Raw genomic sequence first — 27,719 nt, forward strand, 5'->3', positions numbered from 1 at the left:
TGTATAAGTTTAATTTCTTGAGGAACTTCCATATTGTCCTCAATAATGGCTGCACAATTTTACATTCCCACTAGCAATGCCCAGGGGTTCCAATTTCTCAACATCTTTGCCAGTGCTTGTTATTTTGCTTTATTGGTAACAGCCATCCTAATGGATGTGAAATTGAGAACAGTTTGCAGTCCCCTAATGATTAGTGATGTTGAGCATCTTTTGATGTGCTTATTAGCCATTTGTATGTCTTTTCTTGAGAAATGAAAAAAATGTCTATTCCGTTGCCCATTTTTTAATTGGATTTTCTTTTTTTGGTGGTTGAGTTATAGCCCTTTACTTATTCTGGACTCCAGAATTAATAAATACATGCTTTTCAAATATTTTCCTCCATTTTGTAGGATGCCTTTTCATTCTGTTGATTGTTTCTTTTGCTGTGCAGAAGGTTTTAAAAGTTTCAATTTTTTTTTTTTGTCTTTTTAGGGTCGCACCCACAGCATGTGGAGGTTCCCAGGATAGGGGTCCAGTTGGAGCTACAGCTGCTGGCCACCACAGCTACAGCTAGATCCCCAACCCACTGAGCAAGGCCAGGTAGGGATCAAACCTGCGTCCTCATGAAATACTAGTCAGGTTCGTTAACCACTGAGCCATGATGGGAACTCCTAAAGGTTTTAATATTGATGAAGTTGAATTTATCTATTTTTGTTGTTGTTGCCTACACCTTTAGTGTCATTGCCAAATCCACTGTGTTTCCTCTATGTTCTTCTAAGTCTTATACTAAGTTAACCTACAGGAAAGCAGTTGTAAATGGAATAAGCTAGATGAAGACTTAACTTGAAGCACATCATTTATGAGAGAAAAAAATCAATATTCAAACTAAAGAAGGTAGAGAAATTTATTGCCACTTGAAACCGTAACTCAGATGAATCAGACAAAAAGAATCATTAAGTTGACATGAAAATATATTGTTATCTGACCAGATTAATCTTTTGAGGATTTCTTTACCAATGGGCACTTCTACAACTAATTAGCATAATTTGGTATAAACATTTTATCGACATTTTTAAAGGCCTATTAAAGGATGTTTTACGATCTCCCATCATAAATGAATAATAATATATATTACATAATAAATTTGGTGAATTGCATTTTTGAGTTTGTACAATGTTGTAGAAAGACCCTACTTTTTCCACCGTACTTGATAAGTATCAAACTGGATATTCCCATTGTGTTGCAGTTGCCAAAATGAGCTCGTTAGAATGTTTTTCCTATATATCAGGTTGTGTCCATTCAAAATATGTAATTCCTTGCACAAATCCAAAACGAGAATGTGTTTTGCTCAAGCATTTCTTAATGTGGCTGTAAAGTATTTTCAGTTTTCCTAACATAACAGCATTTATTTTTAAGATAGTCCCTTCACCCATAGTATTTCCAGCAGGCTCTTTTGTAGTCCTCAAAAAATCACCAAAAAGGGAAAGGACTCCTACCCTATTCCCTCCCCAACTATCAGCTATTTTTCTGCAAAGTGCAAGATAATAAGTATTAGAGGCTTTGTTAGCCACACAAACCCTGTTATCTACTCAATTCTGCTGTTGTGGCACAAAAAAAACCAACCACAGCCAACAGTAAATGAATGGGTGTGGCTGCATATGACCCAAGGCTGTAGGCTGCCAATCCTCACTTTAGAGTACAAAAATTAAATCTGTGCATGTAAAACATATAGCAAGATAAATAATAAATTAGGGCCTAAAAGATAGGTATAGAATCTTTCCCTTTCAGTCCTCTGGAAAAACCATCCCGTAATGCCTGGAAAGTACTGTCTACTTAAATATATCTACACAGTTTCATTATTTTCTTACCCTGAGAGATTTATTAAGAAAGGGTAATCTGGAGTCCAGTATATGAAACATCTTTGGGGATATATTTAAATAGAAAGTGATAATACTTCTAGCATTAAAAGAACCCCAGGTCCCAAGTAATAATGACTCTTGGGTAATAAGCAAGTGCCTACAATGTGCCTCCAACATACTGACTGTTAAAGGGCAATAAGTTCTCCTTGGCAATGATTGCAGCAATTGAAAGTTACATTTTCATATCTTGTATAGGGATGAAATCGGCCAATATTTTTCTTTGTAGCAAGTAAGGTAGTTGGTGAAGACTCAGAAAATGGATTATCAGGTGAGTTTTCTGTACAGGTAATTGGATCCAAAATGCGTAGAACCTAAGGAAAGTAAGAGTCAATATCAGACACTGCAGTAGAGACAGTAAAAGCCCTTGGTTTTACAGATATATAAGTACCAATAAGGTCAATTTTGTTAATATGTAACTACCATAAAAATCAACATCTGAATGATAAATCTGCCTGATTAGATAACTTATGCCTTTTCTCAAAAAGCTCTAAATTTAACAATGATGTATATAGTTATATTACCTAGGCTCGTATTTTTAAAAACAATGAAATTAATATTCTCTTCTGGATAATGATGAGTTTATGAAAACATAGAAGTAAAGAAGGTTACATCAGTTCTACACTAAGTGATGTCGATTTTTATCCTTAACCAAAAAGCACCCACTACCTTCCTCCCTCAGTCCTTCACTAAGCTGCCTAGAATTGGGATTCTGCCTTCACTCTTCTATTGAAATGTTACTTCAAAGTTTTTGATCATTTACTTGTAAAGTCAATGGCTTTTCATTTCTCCTTTTCTAATATATATGCAATATTTTATGCTAACAATCATGTTTTTGCTTCTCAGATTAGGGACACTACATTCTCTCAATTCTACTTCTCTGATTTTTCCTATTCTTTTTTCTTCACTGAGACCCGTAACAGGAGGAACTCTTGAGTTCAAAAACTCTCTAGTTAAGGGCAAGGATAACATATCCGGCTCATAGCTCCTGTATCTCATGTTCATATTCCCCCTCACCATCATGTGATGACCATGGGTTACGGAGCAGAGGAGGTGGGCATTGGAACTGGAATGGAATTGAGAAAAGCAGTAGGGGAAACAGCTTTCTCTACTTCAGGCTTATTCAAAAAAGCTTCCAGAAATGGCTCAAGATGCCTATTTCCCCAGCTCTCTTGTCCAGCAGGTTTTTTGTTTTTTGTTTTTTCCCTTCTTCCAAGTTCCACAAAGAGCTATAGCCAATTTAAATGTCCTGGCATCATTTAAGAACAACCAGTCCATTTCAGTACCTCTGTTTTTCTGCTGGATTACTGCTTTTTCAATTTAGTTTTTGAGATCCTTCTATTTTTGTGGAACTTGGTCAGGTGCTATTGGACAGAGATAAGGGGCTTATCCTAAAGCTGTTTATAAATTTGGAAGGGAAAATAAGAAAAGTACCCTGATACTTTATATGTGCTATTATATTACATGTCTTTAGAGAGAGAAACAAAATGCCAAAGCAGTACAGTTAAAGGACAATAAGATACTGGTATAGATAGAAGGTTCCTAGATTTTAGCCTAAATGTGATAGAAAGGATTCTGAGCAGAGTGATTTCAAGAGAGAACACTCTCTACATAGCTGGTATAAAAGCAGACGCAAGAAGAAGAGAGAAAAGGAGTTTACTGCAGATAATCTAGCTAAGAAATGATCACCTCCAGGCAATGTGGTGGAAAGGATCAAGAGACACTAAGGAAGAAGGACTGTCAGTTTTGTTCAGTGAGATAATACAGTAGGTAAAGGATTGGGAGAAGAAAGGCATCTGGACCAAGCCCTGAGGCTACCCACCATCATGCAGTTAAACAGAATGGTTTAGAGAAAAGAGAAAAAAGGGTTAAGTAAGCCAAGGGAAGAGTGTTTCAAGATATCAAGAGTAGTTATTAATTCTATCAAATGCTACTGAGTAGCATCCAAGCAGGCACCAACACAATTTCCCAACCAAAAAAATACAAAAGGAAAACAGGATTTTGGATAAAGATGATGAGTTTAGTATCAGGGACTGATTCATCAGTAAATTGCCCAGGACCTACTGTGTACAAAGGGTTATGCTGGACCTTGAGGAAACATAGGACATAGAAGCACCCTTAAGGAGCTTACAGTCTGGGAGAGAGAGAATCAAAATTTGCAATTTAACATGATAAAGAGCTATACTATATATATATAAATATGTACAAAAGGTAATGGAAGCCTAAAGGAAGGAACACATAGGTTTGCTGGTAGGCTTCAGGGGAGGTTCATTCTTAAAGGCAGTGTAGAGGCTGGGCAAGAAGAGAGATGTGGGAGCCTGCGCAAAAGGAAAGAGATATGAGATACAGTGGCCCATCTGTGTAATGAAAGTGGTTAACACTGCTGGAATGTAAAGTGCAGGGGGTGCAGACATCTGGAAAATGCTCCTAGAGAAGGAGAGTTGGAATACAGATTATGAAAGCCTTTCTATACAATATGAAATAATTCAGATTCAATAATGAGGAAGACTGGGAACCCTTTGAACAGGAGTATCAAGATGATGGGATTGGCATTTTGGAAATAATTCTGGCATCAGAGGATGGCCCGGAAGTAGGTAAAAAGCAAGGCAGGGATATTGGTGAGGAGGCTATTGCTAAACTCTAGCTTGGATATCAGGTGTTATCCAAGATTAGGGGGATGGAGGAAATAATAAAAATGATAGCTGCTGTTTATTGAGAAATTATTATACTATTTTGGAAACTGCTATGGGCATAGTTCACTAGGATAGAGAATATAGGAGAAGCAGGTTAGTTTTGTTTTTGTTTTTTTTGCAAGGTGGATATATAAATGTAAAAGTAAGGAGAAAAGAGGTCATTTTATTTTTAGCTGTCTATGGGATAACCATGTGGAAATGTCCAACTTGATATGTCTCTTAATTCAGAAAAAAATGTCTCAGTTGAAGTCACAAGCACAAGACTGCGGGATTAGGATAGTCTCTAGAGAATACAGAAAATCTTTTATGTAAGGAAAGGCTCAAGAGTGGGCACAGGAAGAGGATGCCCCTTTACACCCAAATACTGAGAAAGATCGTCACAGAAGTAATGAAGTGCTGGGAGAAATACAGTATTTCAGAAACTGAGGGAGTTTAAAAAGCATGGGAACAGATTCCTATGGAGCATTGACATTTAAAGGAGGCAAAAAGTCTATGAAGAGTTTAGAGAGATAGCATGAGGTTCAAGAAAGAGTAACGTCACATAAGTCAATGGAGTATCAAGAAAGGTGTGCTAGATGAAGTAAAACACCGGCAAAATATTTAAAACATTCATGGCCTTTTTAAGAGTACTTTTTGAGCACACTGGAGCTGGAAGTCTATTGAGATAAGCAGTGGCAAGAGTGGAGGAATGGATGGTATGTAATTAGAAATAAACATAGATAACCTGTTCAGGATTCTTGGCTGTGAAAGGAAGGCGTTGAGGCCACGTACAGAGAACAGAGAGAGGGAACATTTTTCTTATTTAGATAGAAGACACTTGGGCATGTTCTTAAACCAAAAAGAAAGAGCAAACAGAAGAAGTAACTGTTGGTGGGCAGCTTGATGAGTCTGCGGGAAAACGCTGTGCTTCAGAGAAGAGGAGGGACACCGTTCCCAGTGAGAGAAATAGATGTAAGGCTGGCTGTCAAATTTCTAGGCTTCTAGATATCAAGTGCAACCTTCCAGGAAGTTTTCTGCCTCCTGCCCTCTTTTTCTTCTGTGAATTAGGAACCAAAGTCATTTGTTGAATCTGAGGTAACAGTTGGATAGATATAGAAACAAAGCAAGCAGCTGAACTGATACAGGAATGGGGTTTGCAGGCTACTTGAGAAAAGCATAAGAGAGAAAGGCACTTCTTTGTAGTCTAGGCAAGCTATGGCAGGAAAAGAAGCCAGGGGAGTAACTTGATGAAATGAAGAAAAAAATGTAGGGACCAAGGGAATAAAAATTATGATGTGATCAAGAAAAAGGGGTAATGAGAATGAAAGAGCAAGAACTGGAAAGAAAAGAAGTTGAGATCACAGATCATAGATGTTGAGTTGAGGGCTTTAAAAGTGGAAAAGTTCTGGTGGGACACAAGATGGTGGAAGAGTAAGAGGACACGCTCACACTCTCCCACAAACATCAAAAAAACACATCTACATGTAAAATGACTCACACAGAACATCAACTGAATGCTGGCAGAAGATCTTAAACCTCCAGAAAGGGCAAGAAACTCTTGATATAACTGGGTAGAACAAAAGAAAAAAAAAAGAAAGAGAAAAAGAATCAGGATGGGAGAAGCATTCCTGAGAAGGAGCTGTGAAGGACAAAGGGAACCCACACCCTGGGAAGCCACCTAACTGACAGAAGATCCGCCGAGTTAGAGGGAACTCCAAGGTGCCGAGGAAAGCACAGCAGCAGGTCTGAGAACTGAAACGCAGAGTGAGAGAAGCACAGATCATCTGAATCACTGGCACAGACACCAAAGACTGAGATGCTTGGGTGGGGGCCGGGCGCTGAGACTTAGACTCTGGAGGTCAGTCAGCAGGAGTGGGGTGGGGTTGGCGGTATGGAGACAGGCTAAGGGAACAGGGAGCAGTGCGCCGTAGGCAGAGGAAGCAGTACACTAAGGGCTGGGGAGTGGAAAGCCAGGGCAGAGGGAACCTGGGAGAAGGTCTGGACCCACAGAGAGATAAGGCACCATTGTTGGGGAGGGGAGAGGAGAAGGGGTGAGCCGCCATAGAAAACTCCTTGCACCCCAGCATGCACTTGCCTGCCGGCTGGCAGAACATCCCTGGGGCAGCACCCCAATAGCGTGCTACAAGAAGCCCCTGTCCCCACGGAAAGCTGTGTACCACTCCACAGTGCTCTGGGCTGCCCAACCCCTGTGGGCCCTAGACTGTGCATCTCAGGCGCAGCCCCTTGAGACCAGAGGTCACTTGCTAGCCCACCATAGTCCTGGTGTCTCCAGCAGTGGGAAGCCGCTTGCTAGCCCATGGTGGACTGGACCTGCAGGTGGTGGGAGCAAACCACCACAATTATCACTGACTCCAGAAGTGGGTGTGGCCTACCACAACTGGGGATAGTTGAACTTGCAGCCCCAACCACTTCAGAGGGCATCAAAGAGAAGGACACTACAATGGAACACCACATGATGTTGCTCTTGCTCCCCTGGGAGCACACCTGCACTGCAGCTGCCAGTGCCAAATGTTCTGGGAGGGGCCCAGACACTTGATCACTGTCCCTGCCTAGGAACCTGAAACTAAGAGCATCTTGTTCAGTGCATCCTGTGGGGGCTAAGCAGGACCAGGGGCTTCTTGCATGATTTACAGGTAGTGGGGGCAATCCACCGCAGTTATCTCTGGCTCCAGAGGTGGCAGTGGCCAGACACCACTAGAGGTCGGTGAACAGGCACCACTTGCAGCCCCATTCACCTCAAGGGCATCACAGAGGAAGGCACTGTGACCGAATCAACTATTGGTTGCTCTTGCGCCCTTGGGAACACACCGACCCTGCTGTTGCCACTGCTGAATGTTTGGGGCAGTATGCATATGCCAGATCTCTGTCACTTCCCAGGGTCCTGCAACTAGGACCAGCCTGTGCAACACCTCCTATGTGGGCTAAGTAAAATGGGTCACCTCATGCATCGTCTACAGGTGGCGGAGGCATACCACCACAGTTATCATTGACACAAGAGACGGTCATGGCCATTTCCCACTAGGGGTCCCTGAACAGGCACTACCTACAGTTCCCGTCACCTCGGAGGAGGGCACTGCAATCAAACACAAGCTGTTGTTGCTCTCACCCCCCTGGAGTGAGAGCAACAACAGCTACAGGCAAATTCTCTGGTCACCTTGCTGATCCTTCTATAGCCCATTACCACTTCCCAGGGCCCTGAAAATAGGGGTAACCTATGCCAGCTTCCTGCAGGTCTGTGCTTCTGTTGGGAGCCAATGACCAGGCACTGAATGCTGGCCCTACCCATTGCCCCCTTATTTCTGAAAACACACTGAGCTTCCTGGGGATAACAGACTGCTCACACCAAAGAGACAGCAAAGAGTCAAACTCCCACACTAAAAAAAAAAAAACAAAACCCAATAAAAAGGGGTATTCTTGCATAGAAATAGACTTACAAGACTACAGTTTGGCTTCCCCAATTTCACAGAAAAAGAAAAACACAAGCAAGATGAAGAAGCTCAGAAACCATTCCCAGTTAAAACAACAGGAGAACTCACCTAAAGCAGTCAACAATGAAACAGACCTCTGCAGTCTGACAGACCTTGAGTTCAAAAGGAAGATAGTGAAAATACTGAAGGAATTGAGAGAGGATATGAACAGTAATGCAGATTCCCTCAGAAAGGAACTAGAAAATATAAGGAGGAGCAAAGAAAAACTAGAAAAATCATTTGCAGAGATAGAAACTGAGCTAAAGGCAATAAAGACCAGAATGAATAATGCAAAGGAACGAATTAGTGATGTAGAAGACAGAATAACGGAAATCACCCAAACAGGACAGCAGAAAGAAAACCAAATGAAAAAACATGAAAGCAATGTAATAGACCTATGGGATAATATAAAGTGGGCCAATCTATACATAATAGGAATTCCAGAAGGAGTAGAAAAAGATAAAGGGATTGAAAATATATTTGAAGAAATTATGGCTGAAAAACTTTCCAAATCTAAAGGATACTGATATCAAGACAGAGGAAGCACAGAGGGCCCCAAACAAGTTGAATCCAAACAGGCCCACACCAAGACATAATAAAAACGGCAAAAGTTAAAGAGAGGATTCTATAGGCAGCAAGAGAAAAAGCGTTAATTATAAGGGAACCTCAATAAGGCTATCAGCTGATTTCTCTACAGAAACACTACAGGCCAGGAGGGAATGGGAAGATGTATTTAAAACGCTGAAAGGAAAAAAATTTGCACCCTAGAATACTCTATCCAGCAAGAATATAATTTAAAATAGAAGGGGAAATAAAGAATTTCCCCAACAAACAAAAGCTAAAAGTGTACAGCAATACGAAAGCCATTCTAAAAGAAATACTGAAAGGGCTTCTCTAAATTGAAAAAAAGAGAGAAAAAAGAGAAAAAGAAGAATTAGGGTGGAGGAAACCACAATGGAAAGCAGCCACTTAAATAAGCCAGCATACAGATCTAAACATGAAGATGTTAAAAACAAACAAAACAAAACACAAAACAGAAACAAGACAGCAAAATCATACAATGTGGGCAAGGGAAGTAAGAAAAATTCGATTCTTTTATCTTTTTAAGGATGTGTTTGAACCTATATGATTATCAGGCTAAAGCCAGCAGATATAGGAAGGGGTTAACATACTTAAAAAACAGGGCAATCACAAATCAAAACTGAACATTACATTCACAAAAACTGAAAAGAAAAGTATTCAAGCATAAAATAAACAGAAATCATCCAACTGAAAAAAGAAAGGAAGAAAAGAAAAACAATGAATCAACTGGAAAACAAGGTTTAAAATGGCAATAAATAAACATCTATCAATAATCACCTTAAATGTCAATGGACTGAATGCTCCAATTAAAAGACACAGAGTGGCAGAATGGATAAAAAAGCAAAACCTTCAACCTGCTGCCTACAAGAGACTCACCTTAGGGCAAAGGACACTTATAGATTGAAAGTGACGGGATGGGAAAAAAATGCTTCATGCCAATGGACCAAACAGAAAAGCAGGAGTTGCAATACTCATATCAGACAAAATAGACTTTAAAATGAAGGCCATAAGGAAAGACAAGGACACTATTTAATGGTAAAAAGATCCATTCAAGAAGAGGATATTATAATCATCAATATATATGCCCCTAATATAGGAGCACCCAGATACCTCCAACAAATACTAACAGACATAAAAGGAGAAATTGATGGGAATACAATCTAGTAGAAGACTTTAACCCCTCCCACTGACATCAATAGACAGATCCTCTGACAGAAAATCAGTAAAGCAAAGAGATCCTAAATGGCCTAATAGAAAAGTTAGACTTAATAGACATTTTCAGCACATTACATCCAAAGAAATCAGAATACACATTCTTCTCAAGTGCACATGGAACCTTCTCAAGAATTGATCACATACTGGGGCACAAAACTAACCTCAACAAATTTAAGAGTGTAGAAATTACTTCAAGTACCTTCTCTGACTACAATGGCGTAAAACTAGAAATCAACCACAGGAAAAGAACTGACAAAAAACCTACTACATGGAGACTAAACAACATGCTACTAAAAAACCAATGGGTAAATGAGGAAATCAAGAAGGAAATTAAAAAATACCTTGAGACAGATGATAATGAATACACAACCTCTCAAAATCTATGGGATGCAGCAAAACCAGTGCTCAGAGAGAAGTTCATAGCAATAGAGGCCTTCCTCAAAAAAAGAAGAAAAATCTCAAATTGACAAATTAACACATCACCTAATTGAATTAGAAAAAGAAAAATAAGCAAAACCTAAAGTCAGCAGAAGGAAGGAAATCATAAAGATCAAAGAGGAAATTAATAAAATAGAGATTCAAAAAAATTAGACAAAATCGATCAAACCAAGAGCTGGTTCTTTGAAAAGGTACACAAAAGAGACAAATCTCTGGCTAGACTCACCAAGAAGAAGAGAGGAAAAACCCAAATAAACAAAATCAGAAATGAAAAAGAAGTCACAACAGATACTACAGAAATACAAAAAACCATAAGAGAACACTATCAACAGTTACATGCCAACAAATTTGACAACCTAGAAGAAATGGACATCTTTCTAGAGACTTATAGCCCGACAGTCAAGAAGAAATAGATCAACTGAACAGACCAACCACTAGAAATGAAATTGAATATGTCATAAAAACACTCCCTACAAATAAATGTCCAGGACCAGATGGCTTCACAGGTGAATTCTATCAAACATATAAAGAGGAACTTATACCCATCCTCCTCAAACTTTTTCAAAAGGTTCAAGAAGAAGGCACACTCCCAAAGACATTCTATGATGCCACCATCACCCTAATTCCAAAACCAGACAAAGATACATACCATCAAAAAGAAAACTAGGAGTTCCCGTCGTGGCACAGTGGTTAACGAATCCGACTAGGAACCATGAGGTTGCGGGTTCGGTCCCTGCCCTTGCTCAGTGGGTTAACGATCCGGCATTGCCGTGAGCTGTGGTGTAGGTTGCAGACGCGGCTCGGATCCCGCGTTGCTGTGGCTCTGGCGTAGGCCGGTGGCTACAGCTCCGATTCAACCCCTAGCCTGGAAACCTCCATATGCCGCGGGAGCAGCCCAAGAAATAGCAACAACAACAACAACAACAACAAAAAAAAGACAAAAGACAAAAAAAAGAAAACTATAGGCCAAATATCTTTGATGAATATAGATGCAAAAATTCTCAACAAAATTTGAGCCAACCAAATTGAACAACTTATCAAAAGGATTGTACACCAAGACCAGGTGGGATTCATCCCAGGTTCACATGGATGGTTCAACATACATTAAATCAATCAATGTCATATACCACATTAACAAAAGAAAAGTCAAAAACCACATGATCATCTCCATAGATGCAGAAAAAGCATTTGACAAAGTCCAACATCCATTCATGATAAAAACTCTTAACAAAGTACGTATAGAGGGAACATACTTTAACATAATAAAAGCCATTTATGACAAATCCACAGCAAATATAATACTCCATGGAGAAAAGCTGAAAGCCATCCCACTAAAATCTGGAACAAGACAAGGATGCCCACTCTTACCACTGTTATTGGAAATCATAGCCACAAGCAATCAGACAAACAAAAGAAAAGGCATCCAAATTGGAAGAGAAGAGGTAAAACTGTCACTGTATGGAAATGACATGATAATATATATAGAAAACTCTAAGGATGCAACCCAAAAACTACTTGAACTGATCAACAAATTCAGCAAAGCAGCTGGATAGAAGATTAACATTCAGAAGTCAGTCACATTTCTGCACACTAACAATGAAATATTAGAAACGGAATACAAAAATACAATAATATCTTTTAAAATTGCACCCTGCAAAACTGAACACATGGGAATAAACCTGACCAAGGAGGTAAAGGACTTATATGCCAAGAACTATAAAAAATCAAGGAAATTAAAGAAGATGTAAAGAAATGGAAAAGATATTCCATGCTCCTGGGTTGGAAAAATTAATATTGTAAAAATGGCCATACTACCCAAAGCAATCTACAGATTCAGTGCAATCCCTATCAAATTACCCAGGACATTTTTCACAGAAATACAACAAACAATCCACAAATTTATATGGAACCACAAAAGACCCAGAATTGCCAAAGCAATTCTGAGGAACAAAAACCAAGCAGGAGGCATAACTCTCCCAGACCTCAGGCAATATTACAAAGCCACAGTCATCAAGACAGTGAGGTACTGGTACCAAAACAGACATACAGGCCAATGGAACAGAATAGAGAACCCAGAAATAAACCCAGACACCTACTGTCAATTATTCTTTGAAAAAGGAGGCAAGAATATAAAATGGGAAAAAGAAAGTCTATTCAGCAAGCATTGCTGGGAAACCTGGACAGCTGCATGCAAAGCAATGAAATTAGAACACACCCTCACACCATGCACAAAAATAAACTCAAAATGGCTGAAAGACTTAAATAGAAGACAAGACACCATCAAACTCCTGGAAGTGAATATAGGCAAAACATTCTCTGACATCAACCTTACAAATGTTTTCTCAGGTCAGTCTCAGAAAGCAACAGAAATAAAAGCAAAAATAAACCAGTGGGACCTAATCAAACTGAAAAGCTTTTGCACAGCAAAGGAAACCAAAAAGAAAACAAAAGACAACTTACAGAATGGGAGAAAATAGTTTCTAATGAGGCAATTGAAAAGGGCTTAATCTCTAAAATATACAAACAACTTATACAACTCAACATCCAAAAAGCCAACAACCCAGTTGAAAAATGGGCAAAGGACCTGAAGAGAGATTTCTTCAAGGAAGATAATACAGAATGCCAACAAGCACTTGAAACAATGCTCAACATTTCTGATTATTATAGAAAAGCAAATCAAAACTACCATGAGATACCACCTCACACTAGTCAGAATGGCCATCATAAATAAGCCCACAAATAACAAATGCTGGAGGGAGTGTGGAGAAAAGGGAAGCCTCCTCCACTGCTGGTGGGAAAGTAAGCTGGTACAACCACTGGGGAGAACAGCATGGAGGTACCTTAGAAAACTATACACAGAACTACCATATGACCCAGCAATCCACTCTTGGGCATATATCCAGACAAACTTTCCTTAAAAAAGACACATGCACCCACATGTTCACTGCAGCACTATTCACAATAGCCAAGACATGGAATCAACCCAAATGTCCACTGACAGTTGATTGGATTAGGAAGACGTGGTATACGTACACAATGGAATACTACTCAGCCATAAAAAAGAACAAAATAATGGATGCAACTAGAGACTCTCATCCTGAGTGAAGTAAGTCAGAAAGAGAAAGACAAATACCATATGATATCACTTATATCTGGAATATAATATATGGCACAAAGGAAAATTTCTACAAAGAAAATCATGGACTTGGAGAACAGGCTTGTGGTTGCCAAGAGGGAAGGGGAGGCAGTGGGAGGGACTGGGAGCTTGGGGTAAAGAGATGCAAAATGTTGCCCTTGGGATGGATTAGCAATGGATCCTGTTGTGTAGCACTGGGAACTCTGTCTAGTCACTTATGATGGAACATGTAATATGAGAAAAAGAATATATACATATAAGTGTAACTGAGTCACTATGCTGTACAGTAGAAAAAAATATACACATAAATAAAAGATAAAAAAGAAAACAACAACAAGAATACAAAAGGAAAAGAAAAAAGCTTATACATTTATATCCAATAAAAAAATGCTCTTGGGGAATGGAAAAAAGAAAAAGTAGAGAAGTTCTCATTAATATCAAGGCCTATGATAGGAACATAGGAGTGGGCTATTGGGTGTAATGAAGGTGAATGCTGATGGTTAAGAACTGTTGAGACCACAGGTATTTGACAGGTCTTCTGCATGAACTCTGAATTCACCCAGAAGTGTAAGTAATAGGCCTATATTAATTGAGTCCCATCTATATATTGGATAAACAAATAATATCCTAGATCAGAAGCAATCAATTATCTACTCATGATTACAAAATTTAAAAATTCTACACAGTGGTTTTCATATCAAAATGAGCTCAAAAAAGGATTATCAATGATTCAGTAGCTATAAAAGAGGCAATTACATTTTCTTCTCCTTAAGAATATTTGAGAAAATTAAAGCTCTGAGGAAGAGACAATTTTCTCCAAGATCACTAGCTCGTTAGCATGAAAATCAGGTTTTGATTGCATTATTTCCAAACTACCAATGCCAAGCACTTTCCATTCATTATAACGTCACCTTTCAGAGGATGGTTTTAGAAGTTCCAAAGATCATGAAAGAGAAATATATTACCGTTTCAGCCATTTTTTCTGCTGGGGTGCTGCAGAATTCAATTGTTGATGGAATCCTTTTCTGACCATTAGTGCCAACATTTCCTAGAAGATGGGAATTTACTGCTTTTGCCAACTTGTGATTTGTTAATGCTAGTTCTGCTGTGCTGTGAGGTTGTGCGCTAGGGTAGTAAGTTTGCTCTCTTCCCCACTGCAAGGAGACTAAGAGCTCCTCCAACAATCTGCAAAGAATACACATGAACACTGGATATTAGTAAGAGGATAAAATATAAAAATTGAGGATGCTGAATAAATGAGAAATACATTTTTGAAATCATATAGTATCTTTCTCCTTTTCTCTGAGTTCGATAAATCAGGAAGTCAGGTAAAATAAGTTATATCACAGAAGGCACTTACTGATTTTATGGTTATCTGGAATCATTCAACAAACTACTTTTTTTTAGTTCTCATATTTTAGTACAGGTAAAATATACTATTATATAGTATTACAGAAATACTGATTTGTGGATTTGAGATATTCATATAGTGTGTGCGTGTATATATAAAATTTTGTGTGAGCTACATTGGTTGATTTTTAAATGATGAACCAATCTATAATTCTTGGGATAAAACCTACTTGGTCATGATATATAAACCTTTTTATATATTGTTGGATTTGACTCACTAAAATTTTTAAGGACTTTTGCATCTTTATTCATTAGAGATATTGGCCTATAGTTTTCTCATAATACCTCTGTCTGGTTTTGGTATCAAGATGATGCTGGCTTCATAAATGAGTTGGAAATTGTTCCCTTCTCTATTTTCTAGAAAAGTTTGTGTAAACTTGGTTTTATTTCTTCCTTAGATGTTTGTTAGTATTCATCAGTGGATCCATAAAGGCCTTTATTACAAGGTTTTTAACTACAAATTAAATTGTTTTGATAGGTTAGGGCTATTCAGGTTATTGGTTCTTGATTACTCTTTGGCAGTTTGTATCTTTTAAGGAGATTATCCATTTAAGTTGTTGATTGACTGGCACAGAGTTGTTCATAACATCCCCTTATTAAAAATCATTCTTTTGTCTATAGAATCTATAGTGCACCCCTCTCTTTCTCACTCCTGTGATACTAGTCATGTGCATCTTTTTTTCTCCCAATTATATTACCTAGATGTTTTGTAAATGTACCTTTTCAAAGAACTAGTGTTTTGCTTTTTATTTCATTTATTTCTGCTCACATCCTAGTCTTCCTTCTGCTTAATTTGCTCTCTGTGTTTTGTAAGAAGGAATCTTACAGTACTGATGAGACATTTCTTCTTTCCACAATGAACATTTAAAGCTATAAATTTCCCTCTTAACACTGCTTTAGTTGCCTCCCACAAAATCTGATATTTTGATACACTGAATTTTCATCTTCAAATTTCCCCTGGAATTTCCTCTTGACCTTTACTGATTTGATTTATAATAAATCAATTATATAAAAGTACAAGGTTCTTTTAAGGAAGACTATCAATTTTGACAGTTCTGGCACATATGGACATGAAAGTAAGCTCTTACTTTGTAGAAAAGTCCTCAAAAAGTCTCCTTCCAAAAGAAAGACTGGTAAGCTTTTTGGCTTCTACCAAAAACTATACGAAACTACTACACTATAACCCCAAACAACTTTTAAATCCATAGATTTCATCTATTGTAGATATATTCTCTCCCCAATTAAGAATGTAAGAAGCATGTCTTCATTTTTTTTTCAGTATTTCTCCTTCCACTGGGTATCTATTTTAAAATGCTACTCAAAGTATATGCTCAGTAAGTTATCAGGTATAGAAATACTAAAGAACTATATCAATAACAAAAATTGCAGGACAAAGTAGAAGAGTTCAGAACATAAATGCCATACTTCTGGGTAGCTATCATTTCCTGACGAAACTGTTCCCGTTCACTCAGGAGATCTTGAATAGCACTCTGTGCATCACGGTTCTGGCGCTGTAAAACTGCTCTGGAGTTGGTTAACTCATCTGCCATAACCCTGGAAGAGATCAGAATCTTACATATAAATTCTCTGACAGTATAAATAAGTTAATATTACTACCTCTGTGACTGTCATTTTAAAATATTTATAAAAAAGATTTAATGTTGTCAATTTACTTCTCAGTTTTTACATCATCACTAAAAAACCGTGAAAATGTTGATGAACTTAGAACTCATTAAAGGGACTCAATTCAAATATTTGTTTACAAAATGACAAGGGAAACAGTTTTAACTTTCCTATACAGTGACTTTAGAATGTACTTCAATCATACTCTAGATTAATCAAATTTTGGAAAAAAGTAACATTAAATGTTTTTAAATACAGAACATTTGAGAAAAACAAAAATGAGTTATTTTTCTACCATTCAATTACCTCTTTGTCCTTAGAAAATATTAAATATAAAAAGGCTTATATAAAAGGAAAATGAAGTCTTTTCTCTTATACAGCATACCCACCCTTCTTTTATAATCAGTAATCAATGAAGTAACAATACATTTTTCTAGAAGAAATAATTTATGTATATATCAACATAAAAGTGTGTGTTAAAAATAAACATATTCATTTTATTAACAAAAAAGGGATTATTTAATATAAATTTTCCATAGTTTGCTTTTTTCACCTAGTAATTTACTTTTTTTTTTTTTTTTAAATAGTTGCACTTGTGGCATATGTAAGTTCCTGGGCTGGGGGTTGAATCGGAACTACAGCTGCAGGCCTACACCACAACCATAGCAACTTGGGATCCGAGCTGCATCTGCGACCTATGCTACAGCTTGTGGCAACGCCAGATCCTTAACCTAATGAGAGAGGCCAGCGATTGAACCTGTTTCCTCACGAATATTATGTCAGATTCTTAACCCCGCTGAGCCACAACAGGAACTCCTTGATAATTTTTTTGTCTTTTTTTTAGGGCTACACCCATGGCATATGGCAGTTCCCAGGCTAGGGGTTGAATGAATATCAGAGCTATAGCTGCCAGCCTATGCCATAGCCACAGCAATACAGGATTCAAGCCACATCTGCAATCTACATTGCAGCTCATGGCAAGGCCAGATCCTTAATCCACTGAGTGAGGCCAGGGATTGAACCGGCGTCCTCATGGATACTAGTCGGGTGCCACAATGGGAACTCCCCTTGATAATTTTTTATATTAGCACATACAGAGCTATCTCATTCTCTTAAAAGGACGACAACAACAACAACAACAACAATAAAACAGCTTCATGTTTTCTTCTGACTGGATGTACCAAAATTTATTTAACCAATTCTTTATGGATGAACTGAAGCAAAATTTTGAAGTACTTTATTGACCCGAAAATATTTTTTTAATTTGCTTTTTTTTAGGCACTGCATATGGAAGTTCCCAGGCAAAGAGGTGAATCGGAGCTGCAGCTGCCAGCCTACACCACAGCCACAGCAACGCAGGATCCAAGCTGCATCTGCGACCTACACCACAGCTCATGGCAACGGTGGATCCTTAACCTACTGCATTCTCATGGATACTAGTTGGGTTTGCTATGGCTGAGCCACAATGGGAACTCCTCAGCTGAATATCTTAGAACTGAAATTAAGATCTGAGGGCCAGTAACCGCTGAATTCCTTAAAATGAAAATAATTCTGACATTAAAAGATTAAATCACCTAAAATATCAATAAAGTTTGGTTTAATTATTACTGCCCTTACCAGCAATGATCAGAATGTTCAAAAAGTTACATATTGCAATAATCTGTAAATATATGCATGATTTGTCTCTTAAGCTGCTCAATGATAATTAACATTCATTGTAAGTCAATAAAAAGTAAATTCGTTTCTCCAAATAGATGCTATATTAGTGCAGTTAGAAAACAAACTAAGGACTCTGAGAGAAATCAATTACTAGAAAGTATCATGGGTATTAAGACATGAAGAAATATTTTCCTAAAAATTTATTCATTACAATCAGTCATTCTTCAGGTATAGCCCAGAAACCTTTGGTATCTTATGAGAAATCTCCAAATGATTAAATTTAAATCAATATTTATTAAACCTACTACATGTGAAGCACTTGGCTAAGCACTGGAAATACACAGACAGTTAACACCTAGATTCTGTTCTCCAGTAACTCAAAGTTGGAAGGAGGTGATAAAGAAACAAAGAATCATATCTAACAAAGCTTCCAAACTACCAGTATGTCCATGGGCCTGGACTAGGGCTCTGGGGTTCTGACTCTTAGTGGAGAGTAGCCTCATCCAGTGTGCCATAGAGATGTTATTTTCTCTTTGGGCATGGAGAGCAAAACGTTGGGAAGCTATTACATGGCTAAATGAGCTGCCAGAACAGATCATGAGGAATAAATAGTATTATTTTACAGACTAGCAATGATATTTGAGTTCTTTACATAGAAGTTGGGGAAAAATTTTTTTTGATTTTAAATATTTATTAGTCATCTGAGTTTACAGTTTTCCTTTGGTCTTAAACATTGTTGTAGCAGTGATTTCTACTATAGAAGAGTAACTCAGAATTCTGGAATGAGGAAAGATCTTTATGATAGCACTTTTCCATTTAGGGAGACCATATGACCATCCAGAGGAGGGAGAGTCCACATCTTAAACAATCTATGAGGTACTTTGACAATGTGAGTCAGAAATTTCACACTATAATCTATTTTCTTGCATTATGGGTCAGAGATCTAACAGAGCAAAATCTAGGAAATGAAATACTATTTAAAATAGAAAGTACCTGCTTGCGAGGAATTTACTTCGCCACACGTCACACTGTATCGACATACGTTCTAACTGTTCAGAAAGCTGAGCTACATTTCGACCTAGGGCTTCATTTTCTAAAATAAGCTGATTTTTCTCACGGGCTAGACGTTCAAAGTGATACTGAAGGTCATCGCCAACAGAAGCCACCAGCAGTTTTTTAACTCACGATTGACCTGGAAGAAATGATGGATACAAGCTTCAAGTAATGTCAGTGACTTTAATGTAGGAAAATGAACACAAGAGAAACCAAAAGTATGTATCAAAAAGTGATATTAGGAGTTCCCATTGTGGCTGAGCAGGTTGAGGACCTGACATTGTCTCTGTGAGGATGTGGGTTTGATCCCTGGCCTTGCTCAGTGGGTTAAGGATCCCGCATTACTGTAAGCTGGAGCATATGTTGCAGATGTGGCTCTGATCTGGTGTTGTTGTAGCTGTGGCACAGGACTCAGCTGCAGCTCCAATTCAACCCCTAGCCCTGGAATTTGCATAAGCTGCAGGTGTGGCAGTTTAAAAAAAAAAAAGATATTAAATATTACAGTTTCACATCACAATGTACACAACCATGACTATCTCTATCTTGATCTATTTATCTATAGTCCATGTGGTTATAATCTGAGACTTTTATTATAAAAGAACAAATCATTACCATAATACTTACAAACTGCCTTCAGTCAACACTTAAGGGCAAAAATTAGGAAACTGAACAAATTAATTTTGCTAAAAAACATGACAGTGTTTTATGTGTTTTTAAATACTTTCCAACATCTAAATTTAATATTTTTGTGCCCTAGGATTTTTACTTTTAAGAATTTTAGCAAAGGGAGAAGGATCAAGATGGTGGAGGAGTAAGACGTCATGCTCACCTTCTCCCACAAACACATCAAAAACCACATCTACATATAGAACGATTTGCACAGAACATCTACTGAATGCTGGCAGAAGAACCTCCAAAAAGTGCAAAAACCCCTCCACATAACTGGGTAGAACGAAAGAAAAAAAAAAAGAAAGAAAAGAATTAGGATGGGACTAGCACTCTTGAGAGGGAGCTGAAAAAGAGAAAAGGAACCCACACCCTGAGAAGCCACCTTATCGACAGGGAGATCATCAGAAACAGAGGGACCTTGAAGTCTCTGAGAAAAGTGCAGCAGCTGGATTGAGAAGGGCAGAGCAGAGTGAGAGCTGCACACATCATCTGTACCACCGCCCCAGACGTCAGAGCCTGAGATGCCCGGGCTGGGGCTGGGCACTGAGACTCAGGCTCTGGAGGTCAGTTCCAGGGAGATGACTAGGGTTGGCTGTGTGGAGACAGCCTGAGGGGCTAGGGAGTGATGTCATGGGCTGGGGAGCTGAGAGAACTGGGGAGGAGGTCTCAGCCTGCAGGCGAAGCTAGGCACCACTGTTGGGGAGAGTAAAAGAGCACTGTCACTTCCCAGGACCCTGTAATTAGGGGCAGACCATCATAGGACTCTCCTTTCCTGCACACATGCACACGGGCCCTCAGAGGGGTCTGTGAACAGGCTCCACCTGTGGCCCCAGTTACCTCAGAGGTCGGCAAAAAAGAGGGCACTGCAACTGAGCACTCTCTGTTGTTGCTCCCACTCCCCTAGGAACACACCCACCCTGCTGCTGCCACTGCCAAATGCTCTGGGCAGTGTCCACACATGCCTGATCACTGTACTTCCCAGGACCCTGCAATTAGGACCAGCCTGTGCAGCACATTCTGCGTGGGCTAAGCAGGACAGGGTGCTTCTTGTGTGGTCTACAGGTGGTGGGGGCAAACCACTGTAGTTGTATCTGACTCCAGAGGTGGGTGTGGCCCACTACCACTAGAGGTCCATGAACAGGCATCACTTGCAGCCCCAATCACCTCCGAAGGCACCACAGAGGAGGGGACTGTGACCAAATACCACATGTTGTGCTCTCACTCCTCTGGGAACTCACACCCTCTACCACTGCCACTGCCAAATGCTCCAGGCACCATCTAAATGTGCCTAAGGATCATTATCGCTTCCTAGGGCCCTGCAACCAGGAGTATCCAGCGCCACCTTCCTGCAGGTCTTTGCTACTGTCAAAAGCCCAGCAACCAGGCACTGACTACTAGCTCTGCCCATTGCCTCCTTCTCCCTGGAAACACATTCAGTAACCTACCAAGGAGAAAACCGCTCACGATGAATAAAGAGACAGCAAATATTCAAACTTCTATGCCAAAAATAAATAGTAAGCCTTCATAAAATACAAAGGAGTGCTTTTGCATAGAATTAGCCCTCCAAGACTACAGTACTTGGTTTCCTTAAACTCACAGAAAAAGAAAAATGTAAGTGAAATGAAGAAGCTCAGGAAACATTCCCAGTTAAAACAACAGAAGAATTCACCTGAAGCAGCAAACGATGAACTAGATTTCTGCAGTCTAATAGACACTGAGTTCAAAACGGAGACAGTGAAAATTCTGAAGGAATTAAGGCTGAATATCAACGAATGAAGAGCAGAGATAAACAGTAATGGAGATCACTTCAGAAAGGAACTAGAAAATATAAGGAAAAGCCAAGAAAAATTAGAAAATTCATTTGCAGAGACACACACTGAATTAAAGGCACTAAAGAGCAGAATGAATAATGCAAAGGAACGAATTAGTGATGTGGAAGATAGAATAATGGAAATCACCCAATCAGGACAGCAGACAGAAAACCAAATGAAAAAACATGAAAGCAATATAAGAGATCTATGGGATAATATAAAGCAGGCCAATCTACACATAATATGGATTCCAGAAGGAGAAGAAAAAGTAAAGGGGATTGAAAATATATTTGAAGAAATTATGGCTGAAAACTTTCCAAATTAAAGGATACTGATATCAAGATACAGGAAGCACAGAGGTCCCCAAACAAGTTGAACACAAGCAGGCCCACACCAAGACATATTACAATAAAAATGGCAAAAGTTAAAGAGAGGATTCTAAAGGCAGCAAGAGAAAAACAAAGCTTTAATTACAAGGGAACCTCAATAAGGCTATCAGCTGATTTCTCTACAGAAACACCACAGGCCAGAAGAGAGTGACAAAATATATTCAAAAGTTCTAAAAGGGAAAAATTTACAGCCTAGAATACTCTACTCAGCAATAATATCATTTAAAATGGAAGGAAAAATAAAGAATTTCTACAACCGAGAAAAATTAAAAAGAGTACAGCAATACTAAAACCATCCTAAAGGAAATACTGAAAGGGCTTCTCCAAATAAAAAAGAAGCAAGAGGAATAGGATGGAGGAAATCACATTTGGAAAGCAATCACTTACATAAGCCAGAATACACAGCTAAAAGGAAAAACAAACCAACAAAAAACCTATTGTAAAAGTGATGATAAACACAAGGAACAGCGAAAGGATAAACACGATGATGTTTAAAGAGGACTTCAGAATCATAGAATGTGGGGAAGGAAAGTAAGAAAATTTAGACTCTTTTTTTTAGATTGTATCTGATGAGTCTATATGACTATCAGGCTAAAGCAAGTAGATATAGGAAGGGGTTAACATACTTGAAAAATGGGGAACTACAAATCAAAACCAAACAATACATTCACAAATTCTAAAAAGAAAAACACAGAACCATAAAACAAAAGGAAATCATCCAAGCAAAAAAGAAAGGAACAAAGGAGAAACAAGAGAATCAACTGGAAAACAAGGTTTAAAATGGCAATAAATACATATTTGTCAATAGTTACCTTAAATGTCAATGGACTGAATACTTCAATCAAAAGACACAGAGTGGCAGATTGGATAAAAAAGCAAGAACCTACAATATGCTGTCTACAAGAGACTCACCTTAGGGCAAAGGACACATATAAATTGAAAGTGAGGGGATGGGAAAAGATATTTCATGCCAATGGACAAGACAGGAAAGCAGGAGTAGCAATACTCAATATCAGACAAAATAGACTTTAAAACAAAGGCCATAAAGAAAACAAAGATGGACACTATTTAATGATAAAAGGATCCATTCATGAGAGGATTTTATACATCAATATATATGTCCCTAATATAGGAGCACCCAGGTACCGCCAACAAATACTAACAGGTAGAAACTGATGGGAATACAATCATAGTAGCAGATTTTAACACCCAACTCACATCAATGGACAGATTCCCTGGGCAGAAAATCAATAAGCAACAGAGACCCTAAATGACACACACAACAGAGCAGTTAGACTTCATTGACAATTTCAGGACATTACAACCCCCAAAATTAAGTGCACATGGAACATTCTCAGGATTGACCACATACTGGAGCACAAAACTAACCTCAACAAATTTAAGAGTATAGAAATTATTTCAGGTATTTTGTCTGACCAAATGGCATGAAACCAGAAACCAACCATAGGAAAAGAGAAAAAAAACTGACTACATGGAGACTAAACAGCATGCTACTAAAAACCAATGGGTCAATAAGGAAATCAAAAGGGAAATTAAAAAAAAAACCCTTGAAACAAATGATAACAAAGACACAACAATTCAAAATCTATGGGATGTTGCAAAAGCAGTGCTTAGAGGGAAGTTCATAGCAATACAGGCCTTTCTCAAAGAAGAAAAATCTCAAATTGAAAACTTAACTCACCACCTAAATGAATTAGAAAAAGAAAAACAAACAAAACCTAAAGTCAGCAGAAGGAAGGAAATCATAAAGACCAGAGAGGAAATCAATACAACTGAGATTCAAAAAACAAAAGAAAAAAAAATCAATCAAACTAAGAGCTGGTTCTTTGAAAAGGGTAAATAAAATTGACAAACCTCTGGCTAGGCTCATCAAGAAGAGGAGACAAAAAACCCAAATAAAGAAAATAAGAAATGAAAAAGGAGAAATCTCAATGGATACTGCGGAAAACCATAAAAGAATATTATGAACAGTTGTATGCCAACAAATTTGACAACCTAGAAGAAATGAACAACTTTCTAGAGATTTACAGCCCACCAAAACTGAACCAAGAAGAAACAGATCAACTGAACAGACCGATCACTAGAAATTAAATTGAATATGTCATAAAAACACTCCCTACAAACAAAAGCCCAGGAACAGATGGCTTCACAGGTGAATTCTACCAAACATACAAAGAGGAATTTATGTTCATCCTTCTTAAACTTCTCTAAAAGTTGGAGAAGGAACACTCCAAAAGACATTCTATGAAGCCACTATCACACTAAAACAAAACCAAAGATACTACCAAAAAGGAAAATTATAGGCCAATATCTTTGATGAATATAGATGCAAAAATTCTCAACAAAATTTTAGCCAACTGAATCCAACAATATATAAAAAAGATCATATACCACAACCAAGTGGGATTCATCTCAGGTTCACAGGGATGGTTCAACATATGCAAATCAATCAACGTCATATACCACATTAACAAAAGAAAAGTCAAACCACATGATCATCTCCACAGATGCAGAAAAAGCATCCGACAAAGTCCAATATCCATTCATGATAAAACTCTTACCAAAAAGTAGGTATAGAAGGAACATACCTATAACACAATAAAAGCCATTCATGACAAACCCACAGCAAATACAAATACTCAATGGAGAACAGCTGAAAGCCTTCCTGATCAAATCATGGATGACAACTCTTGCCACTTTTTTTTTTTTTTGGTCTTTTTGCCATTTCTTGGGCCGCTCCTGTGGCATATGGAGGTTCCCAGGCTAGGGGTCTAATCGGAGCTGAGCTGCCAGCCTACGCCAGAGCCACAGCAACGTGGGATCCGAGCCGCGTCTGCGACCCACACCACAGCTCATAGCAACGCTGGATCGTTAACCCACTGAGCAAGGGCAGGGATCAAACCTGCAACCTCATGGTTCCTAGTTGGATTCGTTAACCACTGCGCCACGACGGGAACTCCTCTTGCCACTTTTAAACACAGTATTGGAAGTCTTAACCACAGCAATCAGACAAACGAAAGAAATAAAAGGTATCTAAATTGGAAGAGAAGAGGTAAAATTGTCACTGTATGAAGATGACATGATACTATATATAGAAAACCCTAAGGACTCCACACAAAAACTATTCAAACCGATCAATGCATTCAACAAGCAGCAGGTTACAAGATTAACATTCAGAAGTTGGTTGCATTTCTGCATACTAACAACAAAGTATTAGAAAAGGAATATAAAAATACAATACCTTCTAAAATTGCACTCCCCAAAATTAAATACCTAGGAATAAACCTGAGCAAGGAGGTGAAAGACTTATATTCTGAGAACTATAAACATTAATCAAGGAAATTAAAGAAGATGTTAAGAAATGGAAAGATATTCCATGCTCCTGAGTTGGAAAAATTAATATCATAAAAATGGCCATACTGCCCAAAGCAATCTACAGCGTGAATGCAATCCCTATCAAATTGCCCATGACAGTTTTCACAGAACTAGAAAAAACAACCCAAAAACTTATATGGAACCATAAAAGACCCAGAATTGCCAAAGCAACCCTGAGGAACTAAAACTAAGCAGGAGGCATAACTCTCCCAGACTTCAGACAATATTACAAAGCTATAGTAATCAAGACAGTGTGGTACTGGTACCAAAACAGACATAGAGACTACTGGAACAGAATAGAGAACCCAGAAATAAACTCAGACACCTATAGTCAATTAATCTTCGACAAAAGTGGCAAGAATATAAAATGGGAAAAAAGTGTTTTCAGCAAGTGGTGCTGGAAAATGGACAGCCACATGTAAATCAATGAAACTGGAACACACCCTCAACTCCATGCACAAAAATAAACTCAAAATAGCTTAAAAACTTAAATATAAGACAAGACATCATCAAACTCCTAGAAGAGAACATATGTAAAACATTCTCTGACATCAACCTTACAAATTTCTTTTTAGGTCAGTCTCCCAAGGCAACAGAAAATGGGACCTAATCAAACTGACAAGCTTTTGCACAGCAAAGGAAAACATAAAAAAAACCCAAAAAGACAACCTACCGAATGGGAGAAAATAGTTTCAAATGATGCAATGACAAGGGCTTAATCCCTAAAATATACAAACAACTTACACATCTCAAGAGCAAAAAAGCCAACAACCCAATTGAAAAATGGGCAGAAACTTGAATAGACATTTCTCCAAAGAATATATACAGATGGCCAACAAAGCATTGAAAAAATGCTCAACATCACTAATTATTAGAGAAATGCAAAACAAAACTACCATGAGATAACATCTCACACTAGTCAGAATGGCCATCATAAATAAGCCCACAAATAACAAATGCTGGAGGGGGTGTGGAGAAAAGGGAAGCCTCCTGCACTGTTGGTGGGAAAGTAAGCTGGTACAACCACCATGGAGGACAGTATGGAGGTACCTCAGAAAATACACATAGAACTACAATATGACCCAGCAATCCTACTCTTGGGCATATATCCAGACAAACTTTCATTGATAAAGATACATGCACCCGTATGTTCACTGCAGCACTATTCACAATAGCCAAGACATGGAAACAACCTAAATGTCCACTGACAGATGAATGGATTAAGAAGATTTGGTACATATACACAATGGAATACTACTCAGCCATAAAAAAGAACAAAATAATGCCATTTGTAACAACATGGATGGAACAAGAGACTCTAACACTAAGTGAAATAGGTCATAAAGAGAAAGACAGGATACCATATGATATCACTTATATCTGGAATCTAATATATGGCACGGATGAACCTTTCCACAGAAAAGAAACTCATGGACTAGAAGAAGAGACTTGTAGCTGCCAATGCGGAGGTGGAGGGAATGGGATAGACTTGGAGTTTGGGGTTAATAGATACAAACTATTGCATCTGGTGTGGGTAAGCAATGAGATCCTGCTGTATAGCACATCTAGTCACTTGTGATGGAACATGATGGAGGATAATTTGAGAAAAAGAATATGTATACATATGTTTCACTGGGTCATTTTGCTGGACAGTAGAAATTGATAGAACACTGTAAATCACCTCTAACTGAAAAAATAAAAATCAAAAAAATAATTTAAGCAAAGGAAGCAATTCAAGATGTCTTAAGCATGTTCACATTGTTATCAAAAGTATGAAAAACTAAAACTTAAGTGTGCAGTAAAGGTATTGGTATAAGGTGTAGTCTCTGAAGAACATTTGCTATTAAATAATGTTATTTTAAAAGAATACCCTGTGATATTGGAAAATATTAATAACTAAAAAGCTGAATTACAAAGCAAAATGAACTCAATATGTATAATTATGCATTTATATGTGGTACTATTTTCATTATTTTTTCTGTATTTTCTATAATGTCTATAAATAAATATGTACTGCTTTTGTAATCTGAAATTATTTAAAAATATTAAAATATATTGTTAAATATATTACAAATATATTTGGATAAGAATCACCAACCATGGTGTCACTTACAAAGACTAACATCTAGCAAAAAAGACGTATAATCTAACCAGAAATAAAGTGGAGAGTGGTAAGGCAATGTTTACTAAGACATAAAGATTAGAGAAATGGAATCAAACACTATAGATAGTTTTCCATTTACAGTGAAAATACTGATATTTTTATCACCATTCTCTTTATCC

General features: G+C 38.1%; 1 protein-coding gene across 1 annotated transcript in view; it reads right to left on the reverse strand.

The window, feature by feature from the left end:
* Positions 1-865: 865 nt before the first annotated feature.
* Positions 866-27,719, reverse strand: part of BLZF1 (basic leucine zipper nuclear factor 1) — a 41,082-nt gene continuing 14,228 nt past the window's right edge. The window contains exons 4-7 of the mRNA XM_047783987.1: positions 19,112-19,298; positions 16,262-16,390; positions 14,392-14,611; positions 866-2,209 (exon numbers count right to left, since the gene is read on the reverse strand). Of these exons, the coding sequence (XP_047639943.1) occupies positions 2,024-2,209; positions 14,392-14,611; positions 16,262-16,390; positions 19,112-19,298 (722 nt within the window). The 3' untranslated portion in view covers positions 866-2,023. The remainder of the gene's footprint in view (positions 2,210-14,391; positions 14,612-16,261; positions 16,391-19,111; positions 19,299-27,719) is intronic.

The sequence above is a fragment of the Phacochoerus africanus genome, chromosome 6, assembly GCF_016906955.1.
Source record: "Phacochoerus africanus isolate WHEZ1 chromosome 6, ROS_Pafr_v1, whole genome shotgun sequence".
Taxonomy (NCBI): Eukaryota; Metazoa; Chordata; class Mammalia; order Artiodactyla; family Suidae; genus Phacochoerus; species Phacochoerus africanus.